The sequence below is a fragment of the Pteronotus mesoamericanus genome, unplaced genomic scaffold (assembly GCF_021234165.1).
Source record: "Pteronotus mesoamericanus isolate MK-2021 breed Mesoamerican mustached bat unplaced genomic scaffold, CSHL_Meso_final contig_26, whole genome shotgun sequence".
In the NCBI taxonomy this organism is placed as follows: domain Eukaryota; kingdom Metazoa; phylum Chordata; class Mammalia; order Chiroptera; family Mormoopidae; genus Pteronotus; species Pteronotus mesoamericanus.
In genome coordinates, this window is record NW_026555109.1 from 5,278,643 (window position 1) to 5,302,691 (window position 24,049).

The following is a 24,049-nucleotide window of genomic DNA, read 5'->3' on the forward strand; positions in this document are numbered from 1 at the left end:
TCTTGATTGGGACACTCTGTGCTTCATGCACTTGGGTGACTTTTTATCTTACCAAATTAGGGAAATTTTCCATCATTACTTTTTCAAACAGGTTTTTTATCCCTTGCTGCTCTTCCTCTACTTCTGGTATCTTTATTATACAGATATTATTGTGTTTCATGTTGTCCTGCAATTCCCTTAACCCCTCTTTGTTCTTTATGAGTCTTTTTCCTGTTTCTTGCTTTTTCTGGGAATTTTTTTCTACCTTGTCCACCAGCCTGCTGATTCTGTCCTCTGGTTCATCTAGCCTGCTTTTGATTTCTTCTACTGCGTTCTTCAATTCAGAAGTTGTACTCTTCATTTCCTCCTGGTTCTTGTTGATATTTTCTATGTCTTTTTTCATCCTGATGTAGTTCACAGTAAGTTACTTGTAGCTTCCCGTTAGTTTTTTTGTAATTTTCTCTGATCTCATTGAGAGTCCTTACAACCATTGTTTTGAACTCAGTGTCTGATTATTTACATGCCTCTGTTTCTTTTACACTCTTCCTGGGGGATTCCTCCTTTACTTTTGATTGGGGTTTGTTTCTTTGTGTTCCAATTTTTGGGGAGACTCTTCTTCTTTACTTCTGATATTTAAATTGATCCGTTTTGACTCTGTCTTTGTGTTGTGAACTTCTGTGGTAGGAGATCGGTGGGATTCAGTGGTGCAGTGTTCCTGATCTTCTGAACTTGATGTTCTTGCAATGCCCTTTATGCCATTTATGTTGTCACTTTGGATGTAATTGGGTTTTTTTGTTTTGGGGTCATTTTTTTGGTGTGTTTTTCCCTCCATCTGGTTGACTGTGAGTCACTCGACCCACCATGCCTTGTGTGATGTTGTGCAGGAGTTGTCAGAACAAAACCACAAAGCCCAGGAAACAAACCCACACCTGCAAAAATAACTCCCACCCACAATCCCCCTTTCAACAGCAAATGAACCAATATTAATATGGGTATAAAGAGATTAAGACTATTTTAAGAATGGAGAGTGAATATGAGATGACCTACTGAAAGAAAAATGATTTTGAGATGGTAGAAGGAGGAGCCCTTAAGAAGAGTTGGGAATCAGCACTGCAAAGGGAGAAAGTAAAATTTACATCTTAAATAAAAAAGGGAACAAAGCAGACAGAATGGAATAAGAGAAAGGATGCATATAGTATTAGGTTTATACAGAAATTAAAGTGAGAGAGAGAAAGGAAATTGACAAAAAAGTAAATAAATAATTAAAAGAATAGGAGCAAAATTGGAGGGGAAGATCCACCACAGCAGTGTCAACAACAAATGAGCTGAAATTAATATAGGCGGGATGGGAATAAGAGGGAAAAGAGAAAGAAAGAAAGGAAAGCTTAAGAGATGTTAGAGGAAAGGGAAGTGACTTTGAGATGATAGAGGGAGAGGGAATACTAAGTATGAGTAAGAAAAACCAGGCTAAGATGGAAAAATTAAAATTTGAGACAAAAAGAAAAAGAAGAAAAAAAAAAAGGGCAAGGTAAAAGAGGAAAAAAACAGGCAAAATTAAAATTTGAGACAAAAAATGTAGGAGAGGAGAACAGTAAAATTTGAGATTTGAAATACAAAATTAGTGAAGATCTAGAGAGAAAATTGAAAAAATGCAGCCACAACTATCCTATCCACAACCAATGAGCAAAGGTGGCTAAAGGTGGACAGAGAATCCAGGTATTTTAATAATGGGAAAAAAAATGTGAGGTGACCATTGAGGAGAAAATTGGTTTTGAGAGGCTGTACAGGGGAGAAACAGAGTGTAGAATGGAAACAAGTTGTAGCATGAGAGAAAACAAAATTTAAAACGAAAATAGTAAGAGGAAAGAAGAAGATAAAATGGGGTAAGACAAGGGAAGGGCAAAATATGTGAATTGAAATAAACTATAGTATAAAATCTAGTGACTTAATATGCACAAAGTTGAAGGACAAGAAATGAATGTTAAAACTCTACGCAGCAAAGAAAATACCGCAAATCATGGAGAAGACCACAGTGGATTTTGTCTCAGTATCATGTAGTATTTACCACTGTTTTTTCTTTCTGGATCTGCCTCAGGTGATGTGAGATGGTAATCCCATCTGACTTTAGGCATTCTGTTTGAGGCTACCAGGGATTTACTGTCTGTGGTGACTCCTTCAGTTGTTAATCTAGTCATTTTGCACTCAGCATTCTGGCTTAAGCACAACAGGATGGGGCAGAATCTCTCCTGGGGTTGGGCCTATTGTTTCCCTTCAGGCTGCTGCCACTTAGAGCATGATGGCTGCTGCTATATGGGGGATGACTCAGAACTGGGATTCTGGTGGCTATTCTTAGTTCTCTCCCCAAAGCCTCTGTCCCCAGTTTTCCTCAAGTGTCTCTAGCCCACCCTGCCTTCCCACTTTGCTGGTGCCCAGGGTAAGTAGCTGCAAATCAGAATTTATGTGTTGGCCCTTTAAATGGCTCTTTGCCTCTCCAGCCATCCATCTGTGGGAGAGAGAAACCCTGCCACTTTTGGCAACTGGATGTTAGTGTGTGTACTTTTCAGGCTTTGGTGCTCTAGGCTGGAGATCCTAGCTGAGAGTTTAGACCCCACACTTCTCAAGTAGATGAAACCTCAATATCCCTTCGGCCCTTCAGCTGCCACCTGTCGGCGCACAGCCAACCCTCTCACATTTCTGCCTCACTCCCTACCAGTCATGTTGTGCTGAAGCTGATTGTTCAGTCTGTCCGAGGCCATATGGCTTCTGTCTCACTATTGTTCAGTTGTTTGTTCTGGGTGATTTCTCCACATTTTAGTTGTAATTCCAGATTGTTCCTGGGAGGAGTTTAGTGTAACTTCCACTCCTCTGCCATTTTGGATCTCCTGTTTGTTTGTATAATCTAAATGTCTGTGTCAAATAATAATAATTTCATTTGTCTCTTAAGGGCCTTAACATTTGTAAAATTCATTGAAGTCTGTTAGCAAAATTTTATGTTCTCTTCAGTTTGAATTGTCTGTGACACATCAGATAGAGATGTTAACAAAACTATTGTTCTGGGGTCAGGGTAGAGCTCTGGGGCAGACCTGCACATGGGGAGAGGGTGTGGTGTTGGTAGCTGAGGTAGCCTTGGTATCTAGTGTAGATGGGAGGAAAGGAGAATGCCTGAGAGAGATTGCTACTGAAGTCAACACTTTTATGGTGAGTTAGAAGAGCAGGCAAAGAGATTGAGAACAGGAAAACCAGCAGTGTCATGTTCCTCTGTTTGTCTTATAGACAAATAGAAAATAATTTGTTAAAATGCAGTTTTTTAGGAAAGTTTCAAAATACAAGAAAACTCCAAGAAAGAAACATAAATTACATGTAATCACAGCAGAGGAAAGTTCTCCTAATATTTCGATGTCCAAATTTCTAGTTTTTTATAGTTAACAATGCATGTTACATAAATGGAATTATATTTTCCATACTTTCAGAACCTGTTTAACTTCCTTTAATAATGTTTTGTAACTGTCTTTTCACTATGTGCTTCTGCAGCTTTCATCATTTTAAATTTAATTTTTTTTGTTTATGCTATTACTTTTGTCCCAATTTTTCCCTCTCTGTCCCTCTCCCTCCTGCCCCCTACCCTTTTCCCACAACCAATCCCCATACCATTGTTTTGTCCGTGGGTGATGCATATACATTCTTTACCTAATCTTTTCACCTTTCAACCAGTCCCAACCCCCTACTTCCCCTCTCCTTCTTTCTGTCTCTGATTCTGTTTTCTGCAACTTCTATCTTTAAGGGCTCCTTGGTATTCCAGTAAATGAGTATATCATAATTTAATTAAAAAGACCTATTTGGAAACCTTAAATTTTAAAATATTTTTATTATTATAAAAAATTCTTATAAGTAACTCTTATTATAAACCTATAATGATTTCCTGAGGATAAATTTCTGGAAGTGGAATTTTTGGGTAAAATAGAATACAAGTTTTTTTGCTATGAATTGCCAAGGTTTTCTCCTAAAGAGTTGTGCTAATTTGCTACAATTCTGTAGAGATTATTAGTTTTTCTAAAATAGTATTTTTTTACAGTTAGACTTTTTAAAGGATACGTGTGTGTCTATGTAAGATTTTAAAATTCAGTATGTGAATAGTAATAAGGGTTCAAGTAAAATTAATTGGTTTTATGTAGATTCTGTCAGAGCTAAACACTTTATAATTTCAAACCAATTGTGATGAATCTTTAGTTTCAACATTTGAATGATTCTCAGTTATTAGGAATTTGAAACTGGGAGGATAAGGAAGGAAATTCCAAAATGTTTTTCATTAACAGTTCTTTTAGATATTAGCATTTGGTTAAACCAAGCGCTTAAAGGAGTCCGAGATCGCCATGGGAACTCAATAGAAAATGCTCACCTTCTCACTTTGTTTCATCGGCTCTGCAAACTATTATTTTTTCGAATTCGTCCTATCTTTGTTTTTGATGGTGACACTCCACTATTGAAGAAACAGACTTTGGTAAGAGTTATCACTTTTTTTTCTTTGCACGGTCTTAGAAAGAAAGTTCAGATAAAATTTTAATTTTCTTTTTAGAAATTTGGAAACCAAGACTTTTTTGGTCATATATCCAATTTAATTTAAATTATATTGAACAAATAAATACTTTTTCATTTATAAAAGGTTTGTATATGATGTCCTGGTTGGTGTGGCTCAGTTGGCTGGAGTATTGTCCCATGATCTGAAAGGTCATGGGTTTGATTCCCCAGTCACAGCACATGCCTAGGTTGAAGGTTCAGTTCCTGGTTGGCGTGTGCACGAGAGGCATCAATGTTTCTCTTTCACATTGATGTTTCTCCCTTTCTCCCTCCCCCCTCTCTAAAATCAATAAGCATATCCTCATGTGAGGATAAAAAAAAAATAAAAATAGGTGTATATATAAGACTGTATTATGAGTACAATGATAAAATTTAACTAAATTTTAACTAAAGCTAAAATTTAGAGTGTGTCCTTTAGAGTGTCTTCTTAGGTGTTCTGCATTTGTTCCAGTTATGTTGCTATTGCTGAAACATTATAGAAAACCTGTAGGGGAAATGCCTTCTTGAATCTGAGATTGAAAATCCTCCATGATAGCCTTCTTTAAAAGGGGAATTGAATTTTAGGAGTGAGCAATGTTATGTGTTGCCAACTTTGAATATATAAAAGAATGAGAATGAGTTTCTTTATTCTGAAATTAGTTTAAAAAGTTTGAACAATGTTGTGAACTTTGGAGTAATTGGATATATGACCTTGTTATGTTGCAAATGTAAGCTTATCACCTTGTAATTGTTTCAGACAGATAATTATCTAAGTGAGGACATAGGATGAAAGTAAAGATTTGTGCTTACTTGGGGACATTTGTTGCCTCAGTAAAAGGTGTAAACCTGAATGTTGCAGTTGTTAATTATTTAAGGTGTACTCTGTATCAGGTAGTCTTTGGAAGAATTGGAAAGAAAAAAGAAAAAAAGAACTCCAGAATTTACTTATCTGCTACTTGCAGGTTTGTATGTACCTTTATACAACATATCTCCAATTCTCCACCTTCTGATAAAGGAGTTAGCTCTATTTTAACAATCACATTACAATATATAGGTGTATCAAACCAATACATTGTATACCTTAAACTATGTTACATGTCAATTAAATCTCAATTTCAAAAAAGGAAAAGATGTTTTTGTATTTCTTCCTTATATTCAACCATAAGCATGGAAACTATTCCATTTTTCCCTACTTGGACATTTCTTACAAGGTATTCCAATACATTTTAGGATTTCTTATGACATAATCTTGAATATTGAAGGACAGAGTTGACATATAAGTAATGTATTTTTATAAAAACCAATATCAGAAATTGGTTTTGGTATAACATTGGCATTTTAAAGAATAAGTTAGTTAATGAAATCCCTTTTGGGAAGTCTTTACTTAATTATATTTAATTAAGTTTTAGGCTCCCTGAGGACATTAAAAATAAACTGAAAGTAAATTAATAGTTTTCCAAGTGTGTAATAGCCAGTCCATTAAGTAATAGCTGGATAGAGACTAGGTGTTCTTTACATATGAGAAACCTGAAGATATCCACTGGTATGGCAATTACAGAACATACTATTGAATAAAACAGCTGTAGTCTAACAATCCATAAAACCAAATTCTATGGGGAAAAAAATCACAGAAATGTTTTTAATGTACTCTTGAAGTAAAATCTTGTGCCCATTTTTTTCACAGGCTAAGAGAAGGCACAAAAAGGATTTGGCAACCAATGACTCAAAAAAAACTACAGAGAAGCTTTTGAAAACATTTTTGAAAAGACAAGCTATCAAAACTGCCTTACGAAGCAAAAGGTAAGAGGGAAATTACATTAATTTTAAAGATTAATTTAAGCCTTTTTCATTTGGCATTGGGTTCCTGTGGCTGCTTTTTCCTAGTTTTAACTCTCAGCAGAAAATAGAGGGTGAAATGAGAAGAATAAGTGGGATGTCCCTTTCACTTTAGTAATTTGAAATTGTGAAAATTCTCTGTTCTGTGTGAATTAGCTTTGATAAAGTGAAAGAAAAGCCATGCTGTTGCATTGCATACACATTTTACTTTTTAAAAATTCTTACATTTACTTTTATAATGCTATTATTTTGTGCCTACACTTGAGGCTGTGGTCCAGGCAGGGAAGAATTGCAGCAAGAATCCTCTTTGAAGGCTGTACTTTTCACAGCTGTGGCTTGGGCAGCCAGGCCCGCAGGGGAGAAACCCATTGCCCCTCTGTTTTTCCCTTTCTTGCCTCCTTAGTGTGGTATATGAAATGTAGGGGAGCACTGTTGATTCAAAGTACTATTACCTATCATCTGTTTAAGCATGTCTGTACTTTTTAGAGATGAAGCACTACCCAGTCTTACCCAAGTTCAAAGAGAAGATGACATCTATGCTTTGCCACCTTTACAAGAGGAAGGAAAAAATAGGTAAGTGTTTATTTATTATCACTGTGTTCAGACAAATTTAAACCTTTATGTGTTGTCTACATGTTAAGGCATATGGGAATTAATGCATCTAAAATAAGCATTCTTGACACCATTTAGAATGTTTTTCATAAACTAAATTCTTTATTAGTTACTTATCTTGGTGTTTTTGTGGTTTGTGATGGTTTCTTTTTTATTTCTGAAGAGCTTGTGCTAGGACTGTTGACTTATAATTCATGAAGATGTAAATTTTGTTTTTCTTACACTTTGATTACACATGCTGTCTCTACCTCTTTCTCAGCCCTATGTCTTCTATCTCACACCACCACACTAAAAGACCACATACAACAACTTTCTTGCTAAATACGGTAGATGATTTATAGTTCTCAGTTTAACATGGTGCCTGCTTAGAACCTCTCTGGCCACTCTTTTTCAGCCTTCCTTATGGACTTTTTCTGGTTGGCTGTTAATCATCAGCAGCTTCTGTGGTTGAAGTACAGGTAGAGGACCAGTTTGACTATGTCCTCTCTACGGCTTCATTTCTTTCTGTAGGTGCTCCTGAGAGGCTAGGTAACTTGAATTAGCCCAGTTCTTTTTTTTGTTTGTTTGTTTTAAACCTCACCTGAGGACATGATTATTGATTTTAGAGAGAGGGGAAGGGAGGGAAAGAGAGAAGGAAAGAAACATTGATGTGAGAGAAACATTGTTCAGTTGCCTCTTGTATGCATCCCGACCAGGGACTGAACCCACAACCTAGACATGTGCCCTGACTGGGAATTGGGCCCCTCTCCTTTCTGGTTTATAGGATGATGCTCTAATCAACTGAGCCACACTGGCCAGGGCTCAGCCCAGTTCTCTTTATCTCATCACTGCTACCATAATCTTGTCGGTAGGTTACTGTACTGGCTTGCAAATTTCTTTCTCTGGCTCCAGCCTTACCCTTTTTAGGAACCCCTTTCTGCCAAGCCGAATCCCTGCTTTGTGGTGTTGACTCTGTTAAACCCCAAATCTGATATTGTCATTTCCTTGCTTAAAACACTTCCTAGCTTCTCATTTTTTTTTTCCTTAGGATAAAACTTCAACACTTTAATCACGTGCTTTTCTTTTCATTTTTTTCTTGACTTAATCTTTATTGTATTTTTATTTCCATTATCATTTAGTCTCCGTGTACCCCCACCCCCCGGCAAGCACCACATTGTTGTCCATGTCCATGTCCATGCTTCCTTTTTCCTTTTTGCTCAATCTCTCCATCCTCTAACCTCCCCCCCCGCCACCCCCAGCTGTCATCATGGTCTCCATCTAGTCACATGTGTTTCTAAACAGTATAATTACAGGAGATTCCAGAACGCTTTCATGACATCCCAAATTGGGGTGAGGTGACTATCGTACTTTTGCTACCTGCTCTTCCCTTGTGATGGAAATTCTTAGATCATATTGTGATTTCTTACTTACATGTGTCCCCACCAGACTGTGAAACCAGTGATGACATGTATCTTGCCTTCTTATTCATCACTGTAGCCCCTAACTCAAGAAATATTTTGTAAGTAGTCATTAAATCACAGGTATTGTAAATGTACATTTGACTTTCAGTTCAGAAGAGGAAGATGAAAAAGAATGGCAAGAAAGAATGAATCAAAAACAAGCATTCCAGGTATTTAAATAATTTTCAAATTCAAAATTTATGCTATTATTTGAAATGAATGGCATTAAAATGAATACTTTTAATGAGGTAGTATGAATTTATGACATGTTTCTGATAATAATAGATGTCTTTTTTGTGTGTGTTTGTATGTGTGTTATATATACATTCATGTGTATGTATGTATATATAAAAAACACACATGCATACACATATATATGGAATTAGGCATATCTAGAATTCAAAATAAGCCATTTTCTTTTACACTTACCAGCCAATAAATAAACATAAAGAGTTATACATGCTTTGTATAAAATATAGAACACATACCACCCACAAATAACTTATAGTAACATTTCGGTATATATTAGTTCATCCACTATCCCTTGTGTAGTTGATATGGTTGAGTGTGTGTGTATATGGGTATGTGTACATGTATACATATGAGGGGGGACCCCCAAAACACCAGAATTTATTATAAAAAGTTGTGTATTTATTCTTACATGTTTAATCTTCAGTCACCTTCAAAGTACTCTCCATTTGATGCAAGATACCTACTGAGACTTTTTTTTCCACCGCTCAAAATAGTTTTGAACTCATTGATTTTGATACCTTTTAGTGCTTCTGCCTTTTTTCCCCCATCTCTTCCACATCTGCAAACATTTCCCTTTGAGGACTTTTTTCATCTGGGGAAACAAAAAAAGTTGCTCAGGGTGAAATCAGGTGATTGGGGAGGGTGGAACACAGGGGTCATACCGTTTTTGGTCAAAAACTGCTAAACACTCAGTGCAGTGTGGGCAGGTGCATTCATAAATCACCTATCATGAAATGGGCAAACACGTTGAAAGAGTCTTCAAAAAAATTGACTGAAGCTGAATGCAGCGTCTCAGAACAATGCCAGCTGGTACACTGATATAGATGGGTTCCTAGAACACTCACCTAGCAGGGGTAAGCCTGTAATACAAGGGGCCCACCCTCCAGAAAATAATTCCAGTTCTTTTGGGTCCTCCCTCGTATATTTATGTAAATGTATGCCAGTGCATTAATGTTATATGCACCAGTTATCTATTGCTTTGTAACTTAGTGGTGGGAAAACAATCACTTATTATTCATCTCTTTCTGTTTAGGGGGTAGATGAACTCACTGAGGCAGTTCCCTTTCAGCGTCTCCTCTGTAGGTGCAGTCAGACGGTAGCCGGGGGTGGAGTCTCTTGAAAGGCCTCCTCACTTGCATGTCTGCTTGTCCACCTGTTGATGCTGGTTTTCAGCCAGAACACCTGCCTGTGGCATTTCTACATGGCCTGAGTTCTTCCACAGGATGGTGCTGTGTTCTAGGGGCAGGCATCCCAAGAAGTGCCAGGCAGGACATGCGTTTCCTTTCTAGTCAGCTTTGGAAGTTGCGCAGCATCCCTTCTACCACATTTTGTTCATCACAGTCTAGTTAAGGCAGCCCATATTTAATGTGAGGGAAATTAGACAAGATGTGGGTCAGAGAACCTGTGGACGTGTTTTAGAATATGTGTGGTATTAAAATATGTCTTAATACCGTACATATTTTAATAAATACCATCTTTACAAATTGAGCTACTATATATACAAGTTTTTGACATTTTTTACAAGCTTCTCAAAATAGCAGGTAATATTCTTTGATTTCCAAGTTTACTGTTTCTTGTATGTTCATATGACTTTGATACATCTGAATGAAGACTTTTGAGCTAAAATTGTGGGATTCCTCAACTGATAGGAATCTTGGTAGAGATCATGAACCTCATGATCAGAGAGGTCTTCATTTAAGTCCTGGTTCTGTTCACTAGCTGTTTGGTCCTAGACAAATTAACTTCTCCAAGACTTTATTGTCTTTTTTAATAAACAAAATAATATCAAAGCCTTCATAGAGGTGATGGGAGCATTAGTGAGGGAAAGCATGGGAAGCTCTGAGCATAATGGCTGGTCTGCTTTAAGTGCTCACTGGTTTACAACATAGGAGTATATACATACAGGAGAGCAAATTACATTATTTTCTTTACTGATGAAGAGTTTTAAGGTACTTTTGGTAATTAGTTAAAATTTAGAAATGTTTTAGAGTTTTCTGTATGAAATTTATCAATTTTAATTTTAGGCTAAGAGCAAAATAAAATTAATCTAATTAAGGAAATAATAAATATTGTTTAAACTCATAAGGCTCATCCCCACCTCAAGTCCTTTGCACTTGGTTCCCTCTGGCTGTAATGCTGTCCTTGAGAAGACTTTTTTGTTGACTTTGTCCAAGGTCCTTGTTCAAGGTCACTTTTTTAGTGGGGGTCTTCTCTATCAAGTTTTTTTTCTTTCTATTCTAATTCACTTATCAGAATACCCTGCTTTATTTTTTCATCATTATCTTGTTTGTTTATTCATTTATATGTCTTTCTTCACTTACAAGAGTAGGAACCTCGTCTGGCATGGTCTTTATAGTACCTTAGCACCTAGAACAGTGCTTGGAACATTTTATGTGCCTTGGTAAGCATATTTTCCTTTGAATGAATGAATGAGTGGATGGATACATTCCCTAATCTGCCATTCACTTTGATGTTTATTGCAGATTATGCACAATTGTGTTTAGCCTATTGTAGATTATATATAACTCTGTTTATGAGATAAGCACAAAAAATATCTATCATGGTGAATAGCATTAAGCGTATGAAATGTTAATTTCATGGTGTTATGTTTTACGATTTATAGGAAGAGTTATTTCAGAATCCTCATGCAGTAGATATTGAGTCTGAAGACTTCAGCAGCCTGCCTCCTGAAATAAAGCATGAAATCTTGACTGATATGAAAGAATTTACCAAGCGAAGAAGAACATTATTTGAAGCAATGCCAGAGGTAAAATATATAACAGCATGTTAATGTGTAGAATTGAGAACTGCAGCCACATTTTTTATTAGAAAAAAGAAAATTGATATGCATTACTTATACAATATGTTTCCAATAAAATGCATTTGTATATCTCAGAGATCCTGTGAAGCATCATACATTTGTAAGCTTGAACTTATAAATAATTACTGAAAGAAGTGCTTCTTGATTTGCCACCCAAGATCAATTCTTATCTCCTGCTTTGTGTTCTCATAGTATCCTATAACTTCTCTTTATAGCTTTTAGAATTCTGATGTGCCTATCTTGCTCTTCTCTCTATTTTCAGCACCTAGCTCAGTATCTTTGACATAGTAAGTGGCCCGTATGTGCTTAGTGGTTCAATTCTTAGTTTAGTTCGTTGAAGTTATTACTATTTACTGTAGAATACTACTAATAATAGAGAACCTAATCACAATGGAAAAGTTTGTTCTAACTAGAAATTCCATGTATTGTATTTCCTGTGCTGCAAGGCCAGGAATGCAGTTGTATCTTTATGTTCCTTCTTCCTCTTTCTGGAAAGTGGTAGTAGGGAATTCAGAGGTGAATTTTTCAAATTAGAGCATCTGATAGTGGCTCCTCAGCCATAGCAACCTTGAGTGGGGTTTTATGCAGAGCCAGGTTTTGTTCAGCATGTCTCCTAGTAATGCTACACCATTAATTATTACTGTCTTTAGTTGGTAAATGAGTTTTGTTTTTCTTCCTCTACCTCCTACTACCACCTATTATTTCTAACCTTCTACTCCATTAACTTTCTGTAGGCAGAATATAAATTTTAGCAGCTTTATTATTCCTAATGAATGGATGTGATTTTTTTTTCTACAAACTTTTGAAAATTTCTTAAATTGATAGCAAAACATGGAAAAAGCAAAAGATACTTCTTTTTCCATCACTCCTTTCTATTTTTCCATGAAGAATGTGAATACAGGAAGTAGGACAGAAGTCTTTTTATTTTGGATGGAAGCTATAGCTGAGAGGCTGTGGCTGCTGATTGTGTCCTATGTGGATAGAGTAGGGGAAGACGTTTGCTCTCCCAGAACAAGCCTGTCTTATTCCTCTCCATTAGTTGTGGCGGGGAGAATCAGGGTGGCTGCTGCAGTACCAAAGGCGATGGTGGCAGCAACAACTGCAGTGACGTGTCCAGAATGAATTCTGAATATGATTATTCAAGTTGTTTCTGATTGGAGACTCTGGAGTTGGAAAGTCTTGCCTCTTTCTTAGGTTTGCAGATGATACATACACAGAAAGCCATATTAGCACTATTGGTGTGAATTTCAAAATAAGAACTATAGAGTTAGATGGGAGAACAATCAAACTTCAATTATGGGACATAGCAGACCAAGAAAGATTTCGAATAATCATCTCCAGCTATTACAGAGGAGCACATGACATCATAGTTATGTATGATGTGACAGATCAGGAGTCTTTCAATAATGTTAAATAGTGGCTGCAGGAAATCGATCTTTATGCCAGTGAAAATGTCTACAAACTGTTGGTAAGGAACAAGTATGATCTGACCAGGAAGAAAGTAGCAGACTACACAGTAGCAAAGGTATTTGCTGATTCCCTTGGAATTTCATTTTGGAAACCAGTGCTAAGAACAACAATGTAGAACAGTCTTTCATGACAATGGCAGCTAAGATTAAAAAGCTAATAGGTTCTGAAGCAACATCTGGTAGTGCAGAGAAATCCAGTATTTTTTTTTGTGATCAAGTTTATTTATTTATTTATTTAATTTATAAATCATGTTTATTCTATTACAGTTGTCTCAATTTTCCCCCTTTACCCCCCACCCCTTGCACTCCTACCCCTCACGCCCACAGTCAATTCCCACTCTGTTGTTCATGTCCATGGGTCATTCATACATGTTCTTTGTCTAGTCCTTTCTCCTTCTTTCCACCATTGTCCTCTTTCCCCTCCCCTCTGGTCACTTTCAGTCTGCTCCATGTTGCCGTGCTGTGGTTTATTTTGTTCGTTAGTTTATTTTGTTGAATAGAATCCACTTATAGGTGAGATCAAATGGTAATTGTCTTTCATCAACTGGCTTATTTCACTTAGCTTAATATTCTCCAGTTCCATCCATATTCTCTCTTTCTTTCGTAAATGTAGATTGATTTTATTTATTTCTTTTAAATGTCAAAATTAATTATAAAATATTAAAAAAAATTTAAAACCATGGTGAAGTCTCAGCAATTAAACCAACATGACACCAGCACAGAAATAATCAAGTAGATTAATGAAATATAATGAACATTCTAGAGAAAAATGTATATATCTGATTAATATATGTATGATTAAGTTGATATTTCAAATCAATGGGGAAAATAAGGCTTATTCAACAAATAAGGTGCATGGACCACTCTTACTTTAAATTAAACAAATATAGAACCCTGTTTCACACATTATACAAGAAATATTCAGGTGAGTTAAAAATCAATATGTAGAATCTAAGGAGTTTTAGAAGAAAATAGAACTAATATTTTTCATGATCTGAAGTAAAATATTCAACCCCAGAAGCTATAAAGTAAATATTGACAATAGGACTATATTAAATATTTAAGGCTATATAGTAATATACATATAAAAAAAGTTAAAGGACAAGAAACAGAATAGAAAAGTATTTGCAACACATCTAAATCATGGTTAATAGGTGTTTTGTTTCTTTTTTTTAGGGGAAAAAAGTTCTACAAACTTTTAATCAATAAATGGGTAAAGAATACCAAAAAGTCATTTAAAGCTTTTTATTAAAAAAAATAGAAATAGGCAAGAAATATACAAAAACAGGTTTAGTTTCAACAAATAGTAAAGGAACAATTAAAATAACAAAATGGTCACAATCAGATTAATGAGTATTAAAAATATTGGTAATATCAAGTATTGGCAACTCTGAGAGGAACTGGGTATTCATAGAAACTTTTCCTTTATCTTAAAGCAGTCCCTTTAGCATATTTTGCAGTGCTGGTTTGGTGGAGCTGTATTCTTTTAGCCGTCTTTTGTCTAGGAAACTCCTTATTTCCTCTTCCATTTTAATTGAGAACCTTGTTGGGTAGAGCAGTCTTGGTTGCAGGCTTTTGCTTTTCATGACTTGGAATATTTCTTGCCATTCCCGTCTGGCTTGTAGTGTTTCTGTTGAGAAGTCAGATGCCAGCCATATCAGGGCTCCCTTGTATATTATTACCTCTTTCTCTCTTGCTTGCTTTAGGATTCTCTGTTTGTCTTTGCTATTTGCCATTTGAATGATGATGTGTTTTGGAGTGGGCCTCATTGGGTTCCTCTTGAATAGGACCCTCTGTGCTTCCTGGACTTGGGTGACTTTTTCTCTCCTCCAATGAGGGAAGTTTTCCATCATGACTTTTTCAAACAGGTTGTCTATCCCTTCCTCATCCTCTTCTCCTAGTATCCCTATTATATGGATATTATTGCGTTTCAGGTTGTCCTGCATTCCTCTCAATGCCTCTTCATTGTTTTTGAGTCTTTTTTCATATTCTTGCTCTTTCTGGGAGCTTTTTGCTACCTTGTCCTCCAGCTTGCTGATTTGGCCCTCAGCTTCACCTAGCCTGCTTTTGATTCCTTCTACTGTGTTCTTCAATTCAGAAATTGTATTCTTCATTTCCTCTTGCCTCTTATTGAGAGTTTCTATGTCCTTTTTTATGCTGATATAGTTTGCAGTAAGTTCCTTATAGTTTCCCTGCAGTTTGTTGTCATTCTGTCTGAGCTCACTGAGCTCATTGAGCTTCCTTAGAACCGTTGTTTGGAACTCAGTATCTGATAGTTCACTTGCCTCTATTTCATTTTGTTCTCCTTGTGGGGAATCCCTCCTTTCCCTTCGAGTAGGGAGTATTTCTTTGTCTTCTCATTATTTGTGAGACTCTTCTCTTTTGCTTCTGCTTCTTAAGTTGATCTGTCTTGATTTTCTGACTTTGTGGTGTGAACTTCTATGGTTGGAGACCACTGTTTTTACCTTCTGGATCTGCCTTTGATGATATCAGATGTTGATCCTGTCTGACCTTAGGCAGTCTCTTCAAGACTTCCAGGAATCTACTGTTTGTGGCTGTCTCCTTCAGCTGTTAATCTAGTCTCTCTGCACTCAGCAGGGCATCTTAAACAGCTCAGGGTGGGGCAGAGTCCCTCCTGAGGGCAGGGTTATTGGGTCCTTTCATGCTGCTGCTGTAAGGGGGAGGAGTCTACACGGGGATCCCACCAGCTACTTACTCCATTCTCTCCCCAAAGCCTCTGTCCCCATTCTTTCCTCGTGTCACCTGACCTCTCTGTACCTCCTTTAGCCAGGGATCTACTGTCTGTGGCTGCCCCTCTGCACTCAGCAGATGGCTTAAACAGCACAGGGTGGGGTGGAATCCCACCAGGGGGCGAGGCCATTGGGTTCTTTGATGCTGGTGTCACTCAGTGGGAGTGGTCTCTTCCTGAGCAAAAAGGCTGCTGCCTCATGGGGTATGAGTCCGGACCGAGATCTGGCCAGCTACTCCCTTAGTTCTCTCCCCAAAGACTCCTTCCCCAGTCTCTCCTCAGGTGTCTGTAGCCCACTCCGCCCCCACTTTGCCAGAGACCAGGGTAAGTGGCTCCAAATAAAAATTTTGCATCAGTGCTATAAAGGCTCTTTGCATCTCCAGCCACCTGTCTCTGGCAGAGAGCAACCCTGCCACTTTTCGCAGCTGGCTGTTTTCTGTGTACTTTCTGGACTCTGGTGCTGTGGGCTAGAGATCCCTGCTTTTGATTTAGACCCTACTCTTCTCAGGGGGATCCCACTGGCCATTTCAATATCCTTCTGGCACTGCCACCTGTTGGCGCCCTGCCCACCTTCTCAGGTCTGTACCGCACTCCTTACCAGTTAGATTGCGCTAAAGCCGATTCTTCTGTCTCAAACCGGAAATCAACTGATATTGATTTCCGGATACTATATCCAGTAAAGGACCAAGGGAGGCCTCTGTGCTGGGTACAGATTTAAACGAGCTTAGTGATTCAGGGAGAGTAAATTGCATGGGAAAACAAGTTTAGGATATATGGTATCTTGCCTACTTTGCTCCTTCTCTAAAACCATCTGGAATGGCCTCATCAAACAGTACTTTGTTAATTCTTTTCTGTGGTAACAGTGGAAAGCATCACACCTTTCCTAATTGGCAAATGATGAGACTAATACATATATTTCTTCCATGCTTTGAGTCAAATATTGAGTATTTTATCCTCCACAATTGTATAACTTAGGTTGGAGGAAAGTTAAAGCATCAAAGTAGAAAGCAGGAAAATTTACTATTTTGATTACCCTAATTTTAGAAATTATATCCCTGAATTTTTTTTTTAAACTGACATTAGAACAGACACATAGATCAATGAAACAGAATAGAGAGCCCAGAAATAAACTCATGTCTCTACAGTCAATTAATATTTGACAAATGAGGCAGAAGCATAAAATGGAGTAAAAATAGCCTCTTCAACAAATGGTGTTGGGAGATCTGGACAGCTACGTGCAAAAAAATGAAATTCGACCACCAACTTACACCATACACAAAAATAAATTCAAGATGGATAAAAGACTTAAGTATAAATTGTAATACCATAAAAGTCCTAGAGGAGAACATAGGCAGGAAAATCTCAGATATTCAATGCAGCAAAATATCCCTGAAAATTAACAAATGCTGAATGGAAATGACAAATGAGAAATACTTTTATTTTAGTGGAATTTTGCACATGTAAAAATGTTGTCAAATGGGAACTTAAAGATTCTAGGGTTTGTTTTTATAGTGGGAAACAAATCTTTTGCTGACATTGGCATTTTAAGGTTATAGAAGTTAAAAAGACTGTTTTCTTGGGGTTGCAGTTAGCCACCAAAATACTTACTTAGGGGCTTGGGAAGTGGTTGTTGGCAACACATTTTATGGTGGGGTCTTGAATTCAGTGATATAATTTAAATTAAAAACAAGCCCACAATTAAAGGTTTTTGAAAAAATTTTCACTAAATAGGCAATTGAAAATACATGGTACAGAAATAAGTGGTAAGGTTATTGTAAAATGAAATGGACAGAATATTCAATTTAATTAAAAAAAATAAGGTTTTTTTTTTTTTTTTTCAGGGGAAAAATCTAGGCTCAGTCTTTCAATCAAGCACTTTCTTTCTTGTGTGTGAAAGGATCTTTGGCTGAGCTTTGAGGAAATAGAATTTGGATTATATAAACAACAATGGGTAGGAATGAGAGAAAGAGAGACAGTCCCAAATGATTCACTCCACTTATTTCACTTTCTGCCACCGCAGAGCCTCTGGGATCTACAGACTTGGGTAGTATGGTGCAGCAGCTCATTGGATCTGTAATTCTCACAGCTAAGGGAAGTTTTGAATCATACAGATAAGGCCATTATATCATTTGTACATTGGGCAAATGAAATATTGATAATAGTAATGATGGTAAGAAGAGTAATAGTAATAATCATAAGAGTAACAGAAGCAATATGTATAAGGGTTAGTCAAAAGATCTGCTTTTGATTCCAGATCTACCAGTTACAAGTTATGTGGTTCTAGGTAAGATACTTAACCTATTTAAGTCTCAGTTTTTTTCATTCCTAGATTGGAGGTGATATTTGTCTCGTTGATGGTTGAGAATAAAATGAGATATATGTATAAAAGCACTTAGAAGAATATGTTACACAGGAAATATTTTGCAAATATTAACAATTATTATTAATAACTGTGGTTGCTGATTTATTGTGGGTCTTTTATGGGTCAGGGACTGTGCTGGGCACTTAACTTGCCATTTTAATTGCATTCTTGAAAGTTGTCTCATTTAGCCCTGGCTGGTGTGGCTCAATGGATTGAGTGCTGGCCTGTGAAGCAAAGGGTTGCTGGTTTGATTTCCAGTCAGGGCACGTGCCTAGGTTGCAGGCCAGGTCCCCAGTAGGAGACGCTCAAGAGGCATCCACACATTGATATTTCTCTCCCTTTCTTTCTCCTTTCCCCTCTCTCTAAAAATAAATAAATCAAATAATTAAAAAAAAAAGTTGTCTCATTTGTTGAGCCATGATCAAAATGTCACAGTGTCTGCCTTGCATCATGTGCTTAATCCTTGTTTTTTAAATGAATGATCAGTACCTATGGTTTCTTTTGTTTTGTCCAGTTCTTTTTGTCTTAAAGATTATAATGTTACAGTTTTTTCCTAAGTATTCAGTTTCACTTATGTTATAATACAGAAACATCAATGAAAAAAAAATCACTTGCTCTTTGCCTTTTGGGAAAGAGATGAATATATAGTAATATTATCTGTATTTAAAATAGTTATCTCTATTTTGCTTTAGGAGTCTAATGATTTTTCACAGTACCAGCTCAAAGGCTTACTTAAAAAAAATTACCTAAACAAACACATAGAAAATGTTCAAAAGGAAATGAATCAGCAACATTCAGGACAAATCCAAAGGCAATATGAAGATGAAGGGGGCTTTTTGAAGGAGGTAGAATCAAGAAGAGTGGTCTCTGAAGATACTTCACATTATATTTTGATAAAAGGTATTGGGCACTTACTTGATAGTTAAAAGCCAAAAATATATTGTGTCTTTGAATTCTATAAACTACCACTCCTGAAAAATATTAATGAAGTCCTAGTTATGTATTGGGCTGGCCAAAAAGTCCTTTTAGGATTTTCCATAAAAGATACATTTTTCATTTTCACCAATAACTTTGCTGATTTAGATATTTTGAGTATGCCGGCTATCTCCTGAGTGGTATAACGTTGATTGTTCTCAATTAATGTCTCAGTTTGATGCTATCAACTTCAACTGATCTCCCTGACCATAGAGCGTCATCCAGTGAGAAATCTCCAGCATGAAACTTTGCGAACTACTTTTAACTTGTTCGATCAGTCACAGTACCTTCTCCATGCACTGCACAAATCTTTTTTGCATTTCAGTTGCGTTTTTACCTTTTTTTTTCTTTTTTCAAAAGATGTTATTATTTATTTTTAGACAGAGGGAAAGGAAGGGAGGGAGGGAGGGAGGGGGAGAGGGAGAGAAACATCAGTGTGTGGCTGCCTCTTGCTTGCCCCCTATTGGGGACCTGGTCTGCAACCCAGGCATGTGCCCTGACTGGGAATCGAACCAGCAACCCTTTGTTTCGCTGGCCGGCACTCAGTCCACTGAGCCACACCAGCCAGGGATATCTTTCTTGAAATAATAAAGCATAATATGCTGAAAATGTTGCATATTTTCTTTCATCTTCAATATTAAAATGACTATACAAAAATTCACCAATTTTGATGAGTTTTTAAAAAAATGCACACTGATATGACACCTCTCACAATACAGTCTAACAAAATTGTTTCAAATGAAGTTAAAGACATCTAAGTGCTACTGAAGCTATCTTACAGAAAAAATCCAAATGAACTTCTTGGCCAACCCAATAATAGCAATTGTGTAAAGCAATTAATGGATTACCTACTTTAATGGGTTGTACCAACCCACTTTGAAAATAACTAATGTGTTAACTCTTAATTGCTGATTAAATGAAAATGTATAACTTCATTCATGAGAACCAGTATATTCTTATTCATGTTACTAAAAGTATATTACTATACTGTAAATCTACATAGTAAGAACATTTTACTTTTCCTTAAGGTATACAAGCTAAGAAAGTTGAAGATGTGGATTCAGAGTCTTTTCCATCTTCCAGCAAAATGCACAGCATGTCTTTTGACTTAAAGTCATCATCTCTATGTGAAAAACTGAAGCCAGAGAATGAGCCTGATGCTATACCTGCTTCTCCAAGAACTTTACTGGCTATGCAAGCTGCCCTGCTGGGAAGTAGCTCCGAAGAGGAGTTGGAGAGTGACAGTCAAAGGCAGTACAATAAGAGGAACGTATCTGCTACTGTAGATGAAGGCACTGTATCACCAATGACTCTCTTGGCTATTCAGAAAGCTCTTGATGATGATGAAGATGTGAAAGTACATTCTGGGAGTGATGTGCAGACAGGAGGGTCAGGAGCAAGACGACTGTTTTTGAACAGCTTTGATGAGGAAACTGATGATGGATTTAAAACCAGAGATGGAAAAGGAATGCTGTTGACAAGAGTGCCTCATTCAACCAGTGTGAACTTTGCAGAGGAGCATGTAACCAGCACTAATAATAAAGAAGAGCTGGCAAGCTCAGCTCCTTTGTCAAGTACTATCTTTTGTCACGGCAGTGAATCTAACATTCCAAAGGAACAAATGTCATTTATTCACATGGTTAAGGAATCCTTTCAGACAAGTGATGAGCCTACAGTTAATGATAGGAAAGATCCAAATCTTTTGGAAAACACAGTGGAAATACAGGTGAATGCACCTGAGCTCCAAAGTAGAAGAGAACTGACATCAATGCCTTCTTTAAATCCAAGTTCTGTAGCAAGGAATGAAACATGTACCAAAGTGCTTGAGCTACAAGATCTTTGTCCATCTGAGCATAAATACGATTCTTCTGTTCTTTCAAGTGATGATACAGAATGTGAAAAAAGTCCTGCTTCTGAAGTTACTGATACTGTCAGTTTGCAAGAAGTGAGTAATATATTAAGTGTGTCTTCAGAGACAATAAAGAGTTTAGAAAATCCTAAAGAACATGAGAATTTCCTGAAAACCATCCAAGAATGTGAGACAATGGAATCTGCAGGCCAGGATTTAATTTCATGTCCAAAGTTCATGGAACCAATAGGAATTGACTCTGAAGAAAGTGAATCTGATGGTAGGTGTTTATTCTCTTTTAGACTTAAGAATGGTGGGATTTCACAGTTGTAGGAACCAAGTTTCTATTCTGTCTGGAGATGGTCCAGGTCCCTCTCTGTCAGGTGATGACCTACAGACCCAGAAAGGTGAAATGACTTTCCCAAGGAAACAGCTAGTGGTGGAATCTTGACCTTTCCTGTTTTGCTTTTCTTTTTGTTATTTTTAAAGGTAGGGAATACCCTAATTGGAGAACATAAAGGTTAGTTTCTTTTCACTTCTTTTAACTTTTTATTTTGAATTAATTACACACTTAAAAAAGTTAAAAGAATATTATAAAACATTCTGGTTCTTCATCCAGTATCTCGGTGACTAGCATTTTACCACTTTGGTTTTATCATATCTCTTTGCTTGTCTGTTCCTATATGTATACATATATATTATATATCTATATCTGTATATAATTTTATGCAGCCAATCATCATTGTTTACAGATTCCATACTTGCAGAATTTATTTGTAACCCCAGATTTAATACTTATGGCACAGTCTTTCTGGTCATTTGTGGACATGTGTAGAGCAACTAAAAACTTGAGTTGCCACACTGTTGGCAGCTGATGTTGAGTAAGGTGACACTCTGCCTTCTTGTTTTTGCTGTACTACAGAGAAGACCAGAGGGTGGAGATGGGAGGGAGCAATGCTGTGTAGACCAAGAAGCTCTGGCTCTGGAGCCAATTGGATAGGGTTTGAATCCCAACTTGGGCACCAGTTTGTAGGATGGCCTCAGGCAAGTCTCTTAACACTCCTGAACCTCGTTTTCTTGTTTGTAAAATAAAGAAAATAGAATTTACCAAGATGGATTGTTTCTAGGATTTAATATTATAAATATATTTTCTCTAGGTGCAAAGATTCAGTGTTCATATATTTAGTGTTTTCAGTGACTTTATTTATTGAACATAACTGCGGCAAATAAGAAGGAATGACTGTGCACACATTCCCCCCATCCTGCACACTTGCACATGTACATGGTAATTTTTTACTGGTGTCTGCCAGGTTTCTACACTTTAAAGTTGCTATTTCGCCTTTGTAATTAGTAAGTGTTTTATGGAAAGGAATATCGGGGGCTATATAAGTACACTAAAAAATCCTTCACCAACTGTTTCAGTATCCACTGATGGTTTTTACCCAAATAAATTATGCTATGATGGTTGCCAGATGGTGACTTTCTAATTCCATTTCTTATATTTTTGTTAGTTGGCATCCTACTGTAAGGAAGATCTTCCCCTTCTCCCCATTTATTTGTTTATTTATTTATTTATTTTTGTATCAGTCTAAAACCAAGGGACTCCTATTTTTATTTAGTGAGTTAGGGTACCAGCATACTTTACTTGAGTAAAGTAAGTTGCTTGAATTGTCTCAGCTTTGGCCTGGGGCTAGTCCCCTCAATTGTCAATGGGTAATTGACAATTACCCATTGTGTTTTGGGGATTTCATTACTTCCTGGCCAAGATATTCCAGGTATATCTTGTACTTTCCCTGCCCTCCCCTTGAAACCAACCATTTTGCCAAGTTGCCCTGATTCCTCGTAATGGCATGGTGTTTGGAAATCAAGATCTGGGCACTGAGTATACCCACTATTACTGGGATATCATTCCTTCAGGCCCTCTTAGCAGCACAGCCAGGATATATATTTATACATATGTACATTTGCACACGTCTATCTATATATTAAAACCCATAAATTCACACTGCTATCAGTACTTCCCTTCTAACATCTCAGACTTCATTCTAGCCTCTGCCTTCTTTGTAATTTCCCTTTATGATAGAGAGAAATCTTGCTTCCATTATCTTCAATACATATACAATATTGCTTATTTTCTCTCTATTTGTAACCATCTCCTGATGAATAGCCTCCTCTGTGGCTTAGGCTGTCTCCTTACCCTAGGCTACAGGCCCTGAGAGCCCCTGCCCCCTTCATCCTGATTATATTCTCAGACCCAGCCCCGTCTGCCTGAAGGGAAGGAAGGGAATCAATACATTTTTTAAAAGAAAAGACACAGGAGAGAAGGGAAAGAAACTGGAAGATGAATAGCTGTTTCTCCTGAGTACTTATGCAGGATTTTTTCCCACTACGTCAAAGCTTTATTCTTGGCTATGTTCATAGAGAAATTGCATGAAAACTTCTTTTGCAACCTCCATGATTGTTTATATATCCCAGTAAGTCTTCTTTTTGAATTTTACAACAGTAATAGTTAAAGAATATATTTGTATAAAATTAATATACAAATCTTTGAACACTTGGTTCCTAATTTCAAAGACATTGCCAGTTTATTTAATTGAAAGGTTTATTTTGAAGTTAGAGGTTTCTATTATTAAATTTATTTAATAGTAATATGCTACTGTCACATATTTTATATTACATTTAGGTATTTTCTCTTTAGGTTAAACAATTTTCAGAATACTTTGGAAAGCTATTGATGATTTCAGGATAAACTTAATGTTTCAGTTGTAGATAAAGTGACCTTATTATTTTGGTACAGGAAGTTTCATTGAAGTAAAGAGTGTAATTAGTGATGACGAACCTCAGACTGAGTTAGCAGAAGCTTCCAAGCCTCCCTCTGGACAAGGTGAAGAGGAACTGATAGGACCTAAGAAAGAAGAATACACTGGTGACTCTGAGGGCTTCCTAGGAGACAACTCTGAAAATGAGCCCTTGGGTATTGAGCCACATGAAGAAAGTGAAAAAGATGCAGATGATTTGCTCAATGAATGGCAAGATATTAATTTGGTAATAATGTTACTTTGCACTTTATTGCTAAGGAAGCCCCCTGTTAAGTAGCTTTTGAGTTTTAAGGAGTTACCGGATGAATATTTATTAGCTATTTGCATGCATCT

At 36.9% G+C, this 24,049-nt stretch overlaps 1 protein-coding gene and 1 pseudogene across 2 annotated transcripts in view; both read left to right on the plus strand.

Annotated features, from left to right (window-relative positions):
* Positions 1–24,049, plus strand: part of BIVM (basic, immunoglobulin-like variable motif containing) — a 95,296-nt gene that overhangs the window by 59,804 nt on the left and 11,443 nt on the right. For both annotated transcript variants that reach the window (XM_054574375.1, XM_054574368.1), the window contains 8 exons: positions 4,302–4,477; positions 6,218–6,333; positions 6,856–6,942; positions 8,530–8,590; positions 11,296–11,439; positions 18,766–18,973; positions 20,077–21,177; positions 23,695–23,942. In XM_054574375.1, the coding sequence (XP_054430350.1) occupies positions 4,302–4,477; positions 6,218–6,333; positions 6,856–6,942; positions 8,530–8,590; positions 11,296–11,439; positions 18,766–18,973; positions 20,077–21,177; positions 23,695–23,942 (2,141 nt within the window). The remainder of the gene's footprint in view (positions 1–4,301; positions 4,478–6,217; positions 6,334–6,855; positions 6,943–8,529; positions 8,591–11,295; positions 11,440–18,765; positions 18,974–20,076; positions 21,178–23,694; positions 23,943–24,049) is intronic.
* LOC129071164 (ras-related protein ORAB-1-like) lies at positions 12,485–18,051 on the plus strand (annotated as a pseudogene).